Source organism: Triturus cristatus, unplaced genomic scaffold (genome assembly GCF_964204655.1).
Source record: "Triturus cristatus unplaced genomic scaffold, aTriCri1.1 SCAFFOLD_292, whole genome shotgun sequence".
NCBI classification, from domain to species: domain Eukaryota; kingdom Metazoa; phylum Chordata; class Amphibia; order Caudata; family Salamandridae; genus Triturus; species Triturus cristatus.
The window spans coordinates 282,897-295,150 of record NW_028188527.1 but is presented as its reverse complement, the minus strand read 5'-3'; the positions used below and the strand labels follow the sequence as shown (position 1 = coordinate 295,150).

Genomic DNA, 12,254 nt, shown 5'->3' with positions numbered 1-12,254 from the left:
TACTGATACTTGTGACATTTGCAGGTGTTAGGCTTCAAGGGGATGAAGTCGCACCTTCTACCCAGGTTTATGGAGCTCCGCGCAGGGTAAGATTTCAGGTTTCACCCCCGGCTGCAGGTGTGAAAACAAAACACTTCACAGACTCAGTAAAGTGTATTTAACTCCTTCACAGCATCAAAACAAGGCCTGCAAGGTCTTGGGTAAGGGTGGGCGTAGTGGGCGTAGTGGGGCTACGTGAAGCAGCACGTAGTGTGCCCAAATCTACGCACACTACGCGCTTCGCGTAGCCCCACTACGTGCCACCCACCTCCCACCCGCCATTCTTTTAAATATTATAAGCAATGAAAAATAAAGTAAAAGTAAGTCGACTTACCCGTAAGCGCGGCGTCTCCGGGGCTCCCTCTTTCAGTTTCTAATTTCTTCTGGCAAATGCGCATGCGCGGACGCCCGCGCATGCGCATTTCTCGCGAGAAATGCGCATGCGCGGGTGTCCGCGCATGCGCATTTGCCAGAAGAAATTAGAAACTGAAAGAGGGAGCCCCGGAGACGCCGCGCTTACGGGTAAGTCGACTTACTTTACTTTATTTTTCATTGCTCATATATTTAAAAGAAGGGCGGGCGGGAGGTGGGTGGCGGGTGGCAAGCAGCTACGCTTCGCCCTCGGCGTGTGCGTAGCGCTGCCCTGCTTCGCCTACTTCGGAAAGTGCGAAGCAGGCAGCGCTACGTACACTACGTGGGCGAAGCGTAGTGCTACGCCCGGGGTTAGTCTTGGGTGTGTTTCCAGCCTCCAGGCACCAATTTACTGATACTTGTGACATTTGCAGGTGTGAGGCATCATGGGGATGAAGTCGCACCTGCTACCCAGGGTTATGGAGCTCCGCGCAGGGTGAGATTTCAGGGTTTACCCCTGGATGGAAGTGTGAACATAAAACACTTCACATACTCAGGAAAGTGTATTTAGCTGCTTTACAGTATCAGAATAAGGCCTGCAAGGCCGTGGGCCTCTTTTCAGCCTCCTGGCACCAGTTGTACTGAAACTTGTGACATTTTGCAGGTGTTAGGCATCAAGGGGATGAAGTCGCACCTTCTACCCAGGGTTATGGAGCTCCGCGCAGGGTAAGATTACAGGTTTCACCCTTGGCTGCAGGGGTGAAAACAAAACACTTCACAGACTCAGGAAAGTGTATTTAACTCCTTCACAGCATCAGAACAAGGCCTGCAAGGTCTTGGGTGTGTTTCCAGCCTCCAGGCACCAATTTACTGATACTTGTGACATTTTAAGGTGTTAAGCTGTGAGGGGATGAAGTCGCACCTTCTACCCAGGGTTATGGAGCTCCGCGCAGGGTAAGGTTTCATGTTTCACCCCTGGCTGCAGGTGTGAAAACAAAACACTTCACAGACTCAGTAAAGTGTATTTAACTCCTTCACAGCATCAGAACAAGGCCTGCAAGGTCTTGGGTGTGTTTCCAGCCTCCAGGCACCAATTTACTGATACTTGTGACATTTGCAGGTGTTAGGCATCAAGGGGATGAAGTCGCACCTTCTACCCAGGGTTATGGAGCTCCGCGCAGGGTAAGATTACAGGTTTCACCCCTGGCTGCAGGGGTGAAAACAAAACACTTCACAGACTCAGGAAAGTGTATTTAACTCCTTCACAGCATCAGAACAAGGCCTGCAAGGTCTTGGGTGTGTTTCCAGCCTCCAGGCACCAATTTACTGATACTTGTGACATTTTAAGGTGTTAAGCTTCAAGGGGATGAAGTCGCACCTTCTACCCAGGGTTATGGAGCTCCTCGCAGGGTAAGATTTCAGGTTTCACCCCTGGCTGCAGGGGTGAAAACAAAACACTTCACAGACTCAGTAAAGTGTATTTAACTCCTTCACAGCATCAGAACAAGGCCTGCAAGGTCTTGGGTGTGTTTCCAGACTCCAGGCACCAATTTACTGATACTTGTGACATTTGCAGGTGTTAGGCATCAAGGGGATGAAGTCGCACCTTCTACCCAGGGTTATGGAGCTCCGCGCAGGGTAAGATTTCCGGTTTCACCCCTGACTGCAGGGGTGAAAACAAAACACTTCGCATACTCAGTAAAGTGCATTTCACTCCTTTACAGTATCAGAACAAGGCCTGCAAGGCCTTGGGCCTACTTCCAGCCTCCTGGCACCAATTTACTGATACTTGTGACATTTGCAGGGGTTAGGCTTCAAGGGGATGAAGTCGCACCTTCTACCCAGGGTTATGGAGCTCCGCGCAGGGTGAGATTTCAGGGTTTACCCCTGGATGGAAGTGTGAACATAAAACACTTCACATACTCAGGAAAGTGTATGTAGCTGCTTTACAGTATCAGAATAAGGCATGCAAGGCCTTGGGCCTACTTCCAGCCTCCTGGCACCAGTTTTACTGATACTTGTGACATTTGCAGGTGTTAGGCATCAAGGGGATGAAGGCGCACCTTCTACCCAGGGTCATGGAGCTCCGCGCAGGGTGAGATTTCAGGGTTCACCCCTGGCTGCAGGTGGGAAAATAAAACACTTCACATACTCAGGAAAGTGTATTTAGCTCCTTTACAGTATCAGAATGAGGCCTGCAAGGCCTTGGGCCTACTTCCAGACTCCTGGCACCAGTTTTACTGATACTTGTGACATTTGCAGGTGTTAGGCTTCAAGGGGATGAAGTCGCACCTTCTACCCAGGTTTATGGAGCTCCGCGCAGGGTAAGATTTCAGGTTTCACCCCCGGCTGCAGGTGTGAAAACAAAACACTTCACAGACTCAGTAAAGTGTATTTAACTCCTTCACAGCATCAGAACAAGGCCTGCAAGGTCTTGGGTGTGTTTCCAGCCTCCAGGCACCAATTTACTGATACTTGTGACATTTGCAGGTGTGAGGCATCATGGGGATGAAGTCGCACCTTCTACCCAGGGTTATGGAGCTCCGCGCAGGGTAAGATTTCAGGTTTCACCCCCGGCTGCAGGTGTGAAAACAAAACACTTCACAGACTCAGTAAAGTGTATTTAACTCCTTCACAGCATCAAAACAAGGCCTGCAAGGTCTTGGGTGTGTTTCCAGCCTCCAGGCACCAATTTACTGATACTTGTGACATTTGCAGGTGTGAGGCATCATGGGGATGAAGTCGCACCTTCTACCCAGGGTTATGGAGCTCCGCGCAGGGTGAGATTTCAGGGTTCACCCCTGGATGGAAGTGTGAACATAAAACACTTCACATACTCAGGAAAGAGTATTTAGCTGCTTTACAGTATCAGAATAAGGCCTGCAAGGCCTTGGGACTACTTCCAGCCTCCTGGCACCAGTTTTACTGATACTTGTGACATTTGCAGGTGTTAGGCTTCAAGGGGATGAAGTCGCACCTTCTACCCAGGGTCATGGAGCTCCACGCAGGGTAAGATTTCAGGCTTCGCCCCAGGCTGGAGGAGTGAAAATAAAACACATCACATACTCAGGAAAGTGTATTTAACTCCTTTACAGTATCAGAATAAGGCCTGCAAGGCCTTGGGCCTACATCCAGCCTCCTGGCACCAGTTTTACTGATACTTGTGACATTTGTAGTTGTTAGGCTTCAAGGGGATGAAGTCGCGCCTTCTACCCAGGGTCATGGAGCTCCGCGCAGGGTAAGATTTCAGGTTTCACCCCTGGCTGCAGGGGTGAAAACAAAACACTTCACAGACTCAGTAAAGTGTATTTAACTCCTTCACAGCATCAGAACAAGGCCTGCAAGGCCTTGGGTGTGTTTCCAGCCTCCAGGCACCAATTTACTGATACTTGTGACATTTGCAGGTGTTAGGCATCAAGGGGATGAAGTCGCACCTTCTACCCAGGGTTATGGAGCTCCGCGCAGGGTAAGATTTCAGGTTTCACCCCTGGCTGCAGGGGTGAAAACAAAACACTTCGCATACTCAGTAAAGTGCATTTCACTCCTTTACAGTATCAGAACAAGGCCTGCAAGGCCTTGGGCCTACTTCCAGCCTCCTGGCACCAATTTACTGATACTTGTGACATTTGCAGGGGTTAGGCTTCAAGGGGATGAAGCCGCACCTTCTACCCAGGGTTATGGAGCTCCGCGCAGAGTGAGATTTCAGGGTTTACCCCAGGCTGGAGGAGTGAAAATAAAACACTTCACATACTCAGGAAAGTGTATTTATCTCCTTTACAGTATCAGAATAAGGCCTGCAAGTCCTTGGGCCTACTTCGAGCCTCCTGGCACCAGTTTTACTGATACTTGTGACATTTGCAGGTGTTAGGCTTCAAGGGGATGAAGTTGCACCTTCTACCCAGGGTCATGGAGCTCCGCGCAGGGTGAGATTTCAGGGTTCACCCCAGGCTTGAGGTGTGACAATAAAACACTTCACATACTCCGGAAAGTGTAATTAACTCCTTTACCGTATCAGAATAAGGCCTGCAAGGCCTTGGGCCTACTTCCAGCCTCCAGGCACCAGTATTACTGATACTTTGTGACATTTTAAGGTGTTAAGCTTCAAGGGGATGAAGTCACACCTTGTACCCAGTGTCATGGAGCTCCGCGCAGGGTAAGATTTCAGGCTTCACCCCAGGCTGGAGGAGTGAAAATAAAACACTTCACATACTCAGGAAAGTGTATTTAACTCCTTTACAGTATCAGAATAAGGCCTGCAAGGCCTTGGGCCTACTTCCAGCCTCCAGGCACCAGTATTACTGATACTTTGTGACATTTTAAGGTGTTAGGCTTCAAGGGGATGAAGTCGCACCTTGTACCCAGGGTCATGGAGCTCCGCGCAGGGTACGATTTCAGGTTTGGAGGTGTGAACTCCGTTACAGTATCAGAACAAGACCTGCATGGCCTTGGGTGTGTTTCTAGCCTCCAGGCACCAGTTTTACTGATACTTTGTGACCTTTGGAGGAGATAAGCTTCAAGGGGACGTAGTTGCACCTTCTACCCAGGGTTATGGAGCTATGCGCAGGGTGAGATTTCAGGGTTCACCCCTGGCTGGAGGTGTGACTATGTGGATTGTTTTGTTTTCACACCTCCAGCCAGGGGTGAACCCTGAAATCTCACCCTGCGCGGAGCTCCATAACCCTGGGTAGAAGGTGCGACTTCATCCCCTTGAAGCTGTAAACCTCCAAATGTCACAAATATTACTAAAACATGTACCTGGAAGCTAGGGATGGGCCGGAGATCCTGAAGGCTAAGATCTGATACTGTGAATGGTGTTCATGTGCGTTCTGGACTTTGTGAAGTGTTTTGTTTTCTTCCCCTACCTCCATCCAAATTAGCAGCAGGCCTCGATCAGGCTACAGTGCGCAGAATATGATTTCTGGTCTCAGGTCTCCCTCGTGACATACCATTGGATTCAGGAGTGGTCCCCACTCCAGCGATAGGGCTCAGTAGAACAGTGGTAGTCACAGGCCTCACTCTGTACTGTACTATTCAGTTCCGCAGTGGGCCTCCCCGGTCATAGGCTCAGCGTCTGACATACAGTAACTCACTCTGTCTACAGATGTCACCTCAGAGGTACACCTAGCTCCAGCTGTAAAAATCAGCTCAGCAGAGTGCCTCCATGCCGGTACTGGGGTCACCATTTCAGGTGCATTCACACCCTCTGCTCTCACTTGGGGTGTCTTAAAACATGTAGGCCTAACTCGGCCGCCTTCCTTCATTGTGTCACTGTGTATTTATTGTATTGAGTCTGCACCCGCCTCCTCTGGCTCGGCGCTCGGCAGTGAATGCTCTCTGCCTGCATGTGAAGCTGCCAGCACACGGCCGCCTGGTGATGCGTGCGAGGCTGGAGCCAGGGCCGTGCCCCGCTGCTTGTAAGCCCCGAGCCGAGGGTGCCACAGCCGAGGGTGCAGGCGCGCGGGGAGGGCCCCCTGGCCCCCGTGCCAGGGGCTCCCTGGCATTGTTTCCACCCCGCGCTCGGCCGGCGGAGCCCTGTGTTACTTCGGCCCGTTCCAGAACGCGCTCCCCGCGGCCCCCGCAGCCCCACTGTGACGCCACAGGGCCCGCTCCCTGCAGGAGCCCCCTCCCTCCCGCGGGCCGCCGCTCCCGGCCGCAGGAGTCGAGAGAGGACCGGGGAAAAGGGGTCCGGAGCCCGGGATTTCAGGCATGGAGGCGCCCGCCGTCGGGGGAGCGCCGATTCTCCCCGCGGATCACAAGCCAGGGATGAGGGGTGGATCCGAAACGGGGGCAGGCCCGGGAGAGGGCCGAAGCTGGGCTCCTGGTCATGTATGCGTGGAAGCGCGTGTTTAACTGATTGTGTTTTAAAACGTGGATAATCCGAAGGTAGGAAACACAAAAGTCAGCTGGGAGCAAAGAGCCGAGTGTGCCTCGCACAGCCCTGTCTGCTCGGGACCAATCAGAGGCCGGCTCCTCCCTGTATATATTCACGGGGCTCGGGTTTGGGAGGGACATTTCTGTTCAGTGACAGCGCCCGCGCCGAGACTCGCATTACAATGGCCGAAACCGCTCCAGCCGCCGCGGCGCCTCCCGCTGAGGTCGCCCCCAAGAAAAAGCAGCAGAAGAAGACAGCGGGGGCCTCCAAGGCCAAGAAGCCTTCCGGCCCCAGCGTGGCCGATCTGATCCTGAAGGTGGTGACCGCCTCTGCCGAGAGGAAGGGAGTCTCCCTGTCGGCCATGAAGAAGGGGCTGGTCGCCGAGGGCTACGATGTGGACAAGAACAAGAGCCGGGTCAAGGCCTCCCTCAAGAGCCTGGTCAGCAAAGGCGCCCTGGCCCAGCTGAAGGGCACCGGGGCCTCCGGATCCTTCAAGGTGAACAAGAAGCAGCTGGAGGGCAAGAAGGCGGCCAAGAAGGCGGCCGCCAAGACCAAGAAACCAGCGGCCAAGAAAGCTGCCCCTGCCGCCAAGAAGCCCAAAAAGGCTCCCGCGGGGGTCAAGAAGAGCCCGAAGAAGGTCAAGAAGCCTGCGGCAGCAAAGAGCCCCAAGAAGCCCAAGGCTGCCCCCGCCAAGAAGGCTGCCAAGAGCCCAGCGAAAGCCAAGGCGGCGAAGCCCAAAGTGGCCAAGAAAAGCCCTGCCAAGGTAGTCAAACCCAAGGCAGCCAAGCCCAAAGCAGCCAAGCCCAAGAAGGCAGCGCCCAAGAAGAAGTAAGGGCTTGCACCAAGACACTGCAAACACAACGGCTCTTTTAAGAGCCATCCACCCGGTCCAGAAGAGAGCTTGTTCGTCCCCACCCTTGCACCCCGCGTGCACACTTCTCTATAATAATAAACGGCACAGTAAATCCATAGCGCACCTTTCCGCACGCGAGTGCCGTGTGTGATCTTGGTCATGTAAACGGCTCTTTTGGTGCTGCGTGGATTGAAATCTGTGTACCAAATAAAGAAGGGGGTCTGGGAGTTTATTAGACCTCCGTTTATAATAAATGTGAAATAACGTGTGCCTTGGTGCTTTCACTGTATCCGGGCAGATTCGAAGTGGTGTCTGCATAAAGCAGACGATTGTGAACGTGAAATCGAGCGCAGTTAACGGCGGCGTGTTCCAGGGTGACCAAGGGCAGTACACTTATAAAATCCTGGGCTCCTCGCCCAGTTGACCGGGGGCGAGTGGTTCGTGTGACTATGGATGGACACGGAGACAAAGGCTGACCCAAGCGCGGGCTACGGCTCCAACGTACATCATCCAATCGGAGGGTGTCTTTTTCTCCACAGCTCATTGGAGAGACAGGCTGCAGCCTCCGGTTCATTGGCCAATCATTGCACACCGCGGGCTATTTTCAAACGTGGGGCGGTCGCTTCAGCCAACCAGAGCAGCCCTCCGTCTTCGAGTGCATAAATAGGGCTCTTGCCTGCTTGAACTCCATTCTTCCTCGCTTGTCGCTGAGAGAGACCGCTCCCGCCATGGCCCGCACCAAGCAGACAGCCCGCAAGTCCACCGGCGGCAAAGCGCCTCGCAAGCAGCTGGCCACCAAGGCTGCCCGCAAGAGCGCGCCTGCCACCGGCGGCGTCAAGAAGCCTCACCGCTACCGACCCGGCACTGTGGCTCTCCGCGAGATCCGCCGCTACCAGAAGTCCACCGAGCTCCTCATCCGCAAGCTGCCCTTCCAGCGCTTGGTGAGGGAGATCGCCCAGGACTTCAAGACCGACCTGCGCTTCCAGAGCTCCGCCGTCATGGCCCTGCAAGAGGCCAGCGAGGCCTACCTGGTGGGGCTCTTCGAGGACACCAACCTGTGCGCCATCCACGCCAAGAGGGTGACCATCATGCCCAAGGACATCCAGCTGGCCCGTCGTATCCGAGGCGAGAGGGCCTAAGGAGACACGCCGACCCGAACAACCACCACAACGGCTCTTTTAAGGGCCACCACCCTGTCACATACGAGCTTCTCTTATCTGCCATGGCATGTTCTACAGGTTAGGGTGGGTGGGCTGGCTGAGAGTACCACGAGTACTGGGTAACTTATACCGGCACTGGGTGACCAGAGCACTCCGTGTTCACAGTGCACAATCGCATCTTCAATGTGTCCATCGTTTAATAAAGAGCTTTGTTTGGGTGGAGGGTTGTGTTGGGATCCGCTGGTCACAAGCCAGCGCTGTGGGGCATCTGTGCTCCCGGTACATCGGGTTCATGTGTCCGATTTCGGGAGCGCTTGCCCAGGGGCGGATTATTGCCGTTGCCCTTGGTCTTAAAGTACAAACACAACGTGACACCCGCACACACTAAAACTGGTCGCCGAAAACAATAAGCCCGTGGGCTCATTTAACGTCATCGTTACATTACAGTGCTTATGTGACACTTGGTACCAAAGAGAGGGCTCATTCATATAAACAGGTTTATTAAAAACGGGTTGCCTGCTCCATCGTCCCTCGGTCTGCAGCAAGACCCGTGAGAGCGGGTCTTGTGCGCTCAACATTACCTTTTAAAACACTTATTTCTCCGGTCATAATAGAAGCACATTAGCTCTTAGGGGAGGACGTGGTTGGCCCTTAAAAGAGCCGTTGTGTTAGTTGGGGATGCGCCTCGAAGCCTTACTTGGCGCTGGTGTACTTGGTGACGGCCTTGGTGCCCTCCGACACGGCGTGCTTGGCCAGCTCTCCGGGCAGCAGCAGACGCACTGCGGTCTGGATCTCCCGGGAGGTGATGGTGCGCCGCGAGTTGTAGTGGGCCAGGCGGGAAGCCTCCCCGGCGATGCGCTCGAAGATGTCGTTCACGAAGGAGTTCATGATGCCCATGGCCTTAGAGGAGATGCCGGTGTCCGGGTGCACCTGCTTCATCACTTTGTAAATGTAGATTGCATAGCTTTCCTTCCTGCTCCTCTTGCGCTTCTTCCCGTCCTTCTTGGGCGGCTTGGAGAGCGCTTTCTTGGAGCCCTTCTTGGGAGCCGGCGCGGACTTGGCTGGTTCAGGCATGGTCGACAATCTGCACCGCTTCCTGTGGAGCCGAGAGAAATAAGGCCAGGCGAGCCCGGCACTTGTATTTATAGGCTGGGCGTGTAAAGTAGCTGCTTCTCTGCTCTCCCTTCTCATTGGCAGGCAAAGGCAAGCCCCCCACCTCCTAGTGTACTGCGGTTCTGGGTCTCTGATTGGTGAAACAGAAGCCCTCCTCCCTCCAATGAGAAGTACTATCAGCGCCTAGCTGTCAACCAATCAGACGCACCCGAAGTCTTTATATCGCCGGAGTCGAGCCGAACAGCAGTACTAATCTCTCTGTTGTGTGAGTGAGCCCCTGCATCGATCGCCATGTCTGGACGCGGAAAGCAAGGAGGAAAGGCCCGCGCTAAGGCCAAGACACGCTCTTCCAGAGCCGGGCTCCAGTTCCCCGTGGGCCGTGTGCACAGGTTACTCCGGAAGGGAAGCTACGCCGAGAGGGTGGGCGCCGGTGCCCCCGTCTATTTGGCTGCAGTCCTGGAGTACCTGACCGCTGAGATCCTGGAGCTGGCCGGCAACGCTGCCCGTGACAACAAGAAGACCCGCATCATCCCCAGACACCTCCAGCTGGCCATCCGCAACGACGAGGAGCTGAATAAGCTGCTGGGCCGAGTCACCATCGCCCAGGGAGGAGTCCTGCCCAACATCCAGGCCGTGCTGCTGCCCAAGAAAACCGAGAGCCACAAGGCAGGGGGCAAAGCAAGCAAGTAAAGGCCCGCAGACCACCGTGGAAACACACCCTAAACACAAAGGCTCTTTTCAGGGCCAACCACAGACTCCATCAAAGAGCGTATCCGTGCCAAGGTGTTACTCTGGCAGGCTTCATAGTCGCGGCAGCGCCCGCACCGTCGCTACATAGGAGGGATGCCCAAGCCCTCGGACGGACACATAAATGCTGCCCCCGTCCCAAAACCGAGCTTGAGGCCGACGAGAATAATCTTTTTGTAAAAATAAATAAATACGTGTTTATAGGGGCAGTTTACAGACTTGCCACGACCGGGCCTGACCTGTGGACAGTGTTACGGGGTTGCGGGCGGCCGCACACAGCGGGGTGGTGCCGGTGAGGCCGTTAATGTGTTGGCTCCATTAAAACATTTCAGAGCCTGCTGTTCATAGTGGGAGCGGGCACCGAGCGCCAGGGTTAGGCGGGCCGCGGTGATGAGTGGGGGCCGGGAAGGGAGGCGTGTGTGTGTGCTTGACTGTGATCCGTGCCCCGGCGGCAGCTGCTGAGCCCACGACAAAGAGGCGGCTGGGAGCGCGCTCTTTTTCAAACGGCAACGGCCGCTCCAGCCCCCCGCTCCCTGCAGAGGGCGGTCCAGGGGCGGGCTCCCCCTCGCCTTCCGTTGAGTCACGTGGGCCGCTTGGAGCGCCCTAGCCGGTCCGCCGCAGCTCCTCCATATAAGCAGCCGTCGCTGGCTGTTTCCTCATTTCTGCTCAGTCACAGTACCGACAGGACAACATGTCTGGACGCGGCAAAGGAGGGAAGGGGCTCGGCAAAGGCGGCGCCAAGAGGCACCGCAAGGTGCTCCGGGACAACATCCAGGGCATCACCAAGCCGGCCATTCGCCGCCTGGCGCGCCGTGGCGGGGTCAAGCGCATCTCCGGCCTCATCTACGAGGAGACCCGCGGGGTGCTGAAGGTTTTCCTGGAGAATGTGATCCGGGACGCCGTCACCTACACCGAGCACGCCAAGAGGAAGACCGTCACCGCCATGGATGTCGTTTACGCCCTGAAGCGCCAGGGCCGCACCCTCTACGGATTCGGCGGTTAAACTCTCGACTTGCCCACGGAAAGAAAGAGAAAAAAAAACACCAACCCAAAGGCTCTTTTAAGAGCCGACCACGATGTCATGGGAGAGCTGTATCTATGCACTAGGGATCCCGCAGGGCAGGCCTGCTTTGTAGGCCCACAGCCGGTCGGGTGAGGGGGGCATTTCTCCGAAACCGCCATGCAAGGCACTGTCCTGGGGCCAGGGCACCTTCCTGGAGCCCCGCGTCCATCCTAGTCCCGCCCACGGGGCCCGCTGTCCTGAAGCCCTGTACTGGCCACCTAAGGCGGGTATAGCCCGGCCCAGGGGCCCGCCATTCTGGAGCTCTGTACTTGGGACCTAAGGCGGGTATAGCCCGGCCCGGGGGCCCGCCATCCTGGAGCCCTGGACTGGGGACCCATGGCGAGTTTGGCCCGGCCCAGGGCCGGTCATTTCCCTCGACTATTAAGCCCCCACGTAGTGGGGGCTTACAGAACACGAATGAGGGACAAAGGTTCGAGCTAGCGGCGGCGGCCGCGCGGCCGGCCATCTTGTCGCCGATTTGCGCGACCAGATGGCCCACGGAGCTGCGCGACCAGATGGCCGGGCGGCGGAACGGCCGCGCTACCTCTAACTTTTGTCTCTCGCTCGGGCGCTGTAAGCCCCCACTTCGTGGGGGCTTAATAGTCGGTAAAATAGAGCGTTCCCATGCAGGCCCATGGGGTGTGCGATCCTCATTTTTTTTGTGACCGATTTCGGGACTCTAAGCACCTGTTTTAGTGCTTTTTTTTTTTTATTATTGTTTTGTTGACATTTTGGTTCAAGGGGACCACGGCACTACTTCTACCCGGGGCAATGGAGCTCCACTTCGGGTAACATTTCAGGTTTTCCCCCTCAGCTGGAGATGGGCCCCCCAAAAAAAAAAAAATCGTAATCCTAATAAAATACATATATTTTTATTTTTTTTCACCCAAAAATGAAATAACGTCCTTCACAGTATCTGGTCCATTTTGTAGCCTCCAGTCACCCCTTTAACAATGTTTAAAAAAAAATATAAAAATAAAAATACTAAAATTTTAGGTCAAATGGGACGAAGTCACTTTTTCTACACAGGGTGCTCCAATTGGGGTAATATTTCAG

At 54.8% G+C, this 12,254-nt stretch overlaps 2 protein-coding genes and 1 pseudogene across 2 annotated transcripts; all 3 read left to right on the top strand.

The window, feature by feature from the left end:
• The first annotated feature begins 6,443 nt into the window (after positions 1-6,443).
• Positions 6,444-7,387, top strand: LOC146768909 (histone H1.3-like). Its single transcript, XM_085640643.1, has one exon. It carries the CDS (start codon positions 6,444-6,446, stop codon positions 7,092-7,094), a length of 651 nt encoding a protein of 216 aa, XP_085496769.1. The 3' UTR covers positions 7,095-7,387.
• A 155-nt stretch (positions 7,388-7,542) lies between these two features.
• On the top strand, positions 7,543-8,283 carry LOC146768908 (histone H3). The gene has a single exon (XM_085640644.1). The coding sequence runs from the start codon at positions 7,844-7,846 to the stop codon at positions 8,252-8,254; it is 411 nt and encodes a 136-aa protein (XP_085496770.1). The 5' UTR covers positions 7,543-7,843; the 3' UTR covers positions 8,255-8,283.
• A 1,396-nt stretch (positions 8,284-9,679) lies between these two features.
• On the top strand, positions 9,680-11,535 carry LOC146768907 (uncharacterized; annotated as a pseudogene).
• The last annotated feature ends 719 nt before the right edge of the window (positions 11,536-12,254 follow it).

What these genes read in the sequence shown, in the direction of transcription:
- LOC146768908 (XM_085640644.1), top strand. Translation starts at nt 7,844, where the DNA reads ATGGCCCGCACCAAGCAGACAGCCCGCAAGTCCACCGGCGGCAAAGCG.
- LOC146768909 (XM_085640643.1), top strand. Translation starts at nt 6,444, where the DNA reads ATGGCCGAAACCGCTCCAGCCGCCGCGGCGCCTCCCGCTGAGGTCGCC.